The sequence below is a fragment of the Oncorhynchus kisutch genome, linkage group LG23 (assembly GCF_002021735.2).
Source record: "Oncorhynchus kisutch isolate 150728-3 linkage group LG23, Okis_V2, whole genome shotgun sequence".
Classification (NCBI taxonomy): Eukaryota; Metazoa; Chordata; class Actinopteri; order Salmoniformes; family Salmonidae; genus Oncorhynchus; species Oncorhynchus kisutch.
The window spans coordinates 33,113,538-33,115,249 of NC_034196.2; the positions used below are offsets into that span (position 1 = coordinate 33,113,538).

The window sequence follows — 1,712 nt, forward strand, 5'->3', positions numbered from 1 at the left end:
CCTTATCGTGGCGTTCCCCTTTATTCTTCCTGTCTTTCTCTGGTTCCTCGTCAGACTCCTCTGGGCTCTTGTGTTTCTTCCTCTTCTTCGCTCCGTCTGGCTTGGTGTCTCCGCTGGCGTCAGACTTGCTCTTCCCTTTCGGTTTTGGCTCCTTTTCCTCCACGTCGCAATCCACCTCTTCAGTTTCCTCCGTTCCTGCAGTTTTTTTCTCTTTTGAGGGCATATTTTATTCATCCGCTTCCCTGGCCTTCAGTTTCGTAAGAGCTTCCTTGAGTTTCTGGAGGTGTAAGACAATTCATTTGACCCGTGGCGGCAGGCCGCGCAGTGGCCCCTGGGTACACTGGACTGGACTGGCTGGTGTGTGGGTTTGTGGGAGGAGGGTGCTGGGGCCGCAGGGAGCTCTGTCTGGCTAGGAGCGCTCCTCCTGGGGCAGGGCCGCCAACACGCTCTGCTCATGAAAAATTACTGGCTTCACGTGACCCACAGGAGAAAGCCCTGTGAAAAAGGAGCCTTGCCGAGAGAACTTATCCTCTCTGCCCTGCGCTGTGTTCTCCATTATTCATAGTGTCAGGATCGCTTTACGGGCCGGGGGCGTCTCGCTTTTACCTATGTGCACACTCAAGCACACGTACACTCACACACCTACAAGCACAAACACAACACACACCCCTCTCCACCACCTAACACACCTGGACACACATAATGCATTATCATAACTGCAGGACATGACTGAACATACAAGGCCTAGGTGTATTGAACTCATATTAGTCCTATGCATGGAGCGCTTACCTGCAGCTAGTCTATAGTCAAACTAAAAGTCCAGCTGTAAGACAAATCTTATGGCTGGTGCTGTGGATCCACTTTGCACCTCAGAGAGCTGGTTAGAGAATTTAGTTGTAGCAAATATTTAATATCTGACAACCATTAACCATAAAGTAAAACAAAAAAATAAGTTCAGATGTTTTTTGACCAAAGAAAACGGCATTTCATGCTAATCAACACCATTTAGTGTTTTCCGTAACACTTTATTATAAGCTCATTAGTAAGGCTTTATGAGTTGTTCATAAACATCTATAACTACATTCATAAAGTATTATGACCAAGCTGTATGATGCATTATGATGAAAAGTTCTATAAATGAGCAATAAGGGGCGGCAGGGTAGCCTAGTGGTTAGAGAGTTGGACTAGTAACCGAAAGGTTGCAAGTTCATATCCCCGAGCTGACAAGGTACAAATCTGCCCCTGAACAGGCAGTTAACCCACTGTTCCTAGGCCGTCATTGAAAATAAGAATTTGTTCTTAACTGACTTGCCTAGTTAAAAAAATAAGGCCTGAGGGGTTGTGGTATATGGCCAATATATGCTGTTCTTATGTACAACACAACATACAACACAAACCCCCGACGTGCCTTATTTATATTTTAAACTGGTTACCAACGTAATTAGAGCAGTAAAAAAATATACCTGTGGTATACGGTCTGATGTAACACGGCTGTCAGCCAATCAGCATTCAGGGCTCGAACCACCCAGTTTATAACGCCTAATACAAATCATGTATAGTATATAGCTACTTCAGTCACACCTTCAGTAAAGCTCCATCCATAATGACCTCTGCTGTTTAGAAGGAGTCAGGTCAACCCAGCCTCACCTCTGACCACTTCCTGCAAGAACAAGGTATTTAGCTTGTGATATACAAACTATCATCTACTGTAG

At 45.3% G+C, this 1,712-nt stretch overlaps 1 protein-coding gene across 1 annotated transcript in view; it reads right to left on the reverse strand.

The window, feature by feature from the left end:
• Positions 1-223, reverse strand: part of loxhd1a (lipoxygenase homology PLAT domains 1a) — a 49,664-nt gene extending 49,441 nt beyond the window's left edge. The window contains exon 1 of the mRNA XM_031802660.1: positions 1-223. This exon is cut by the window's left edge and continues 540 nt beyond it. Within this exon, the coding sequence (XP_031658520.1) occupies positions 1-223 (223 nt within the window).
• Positions 224-1,712: the final 1,489 nt, after the last annotated feature.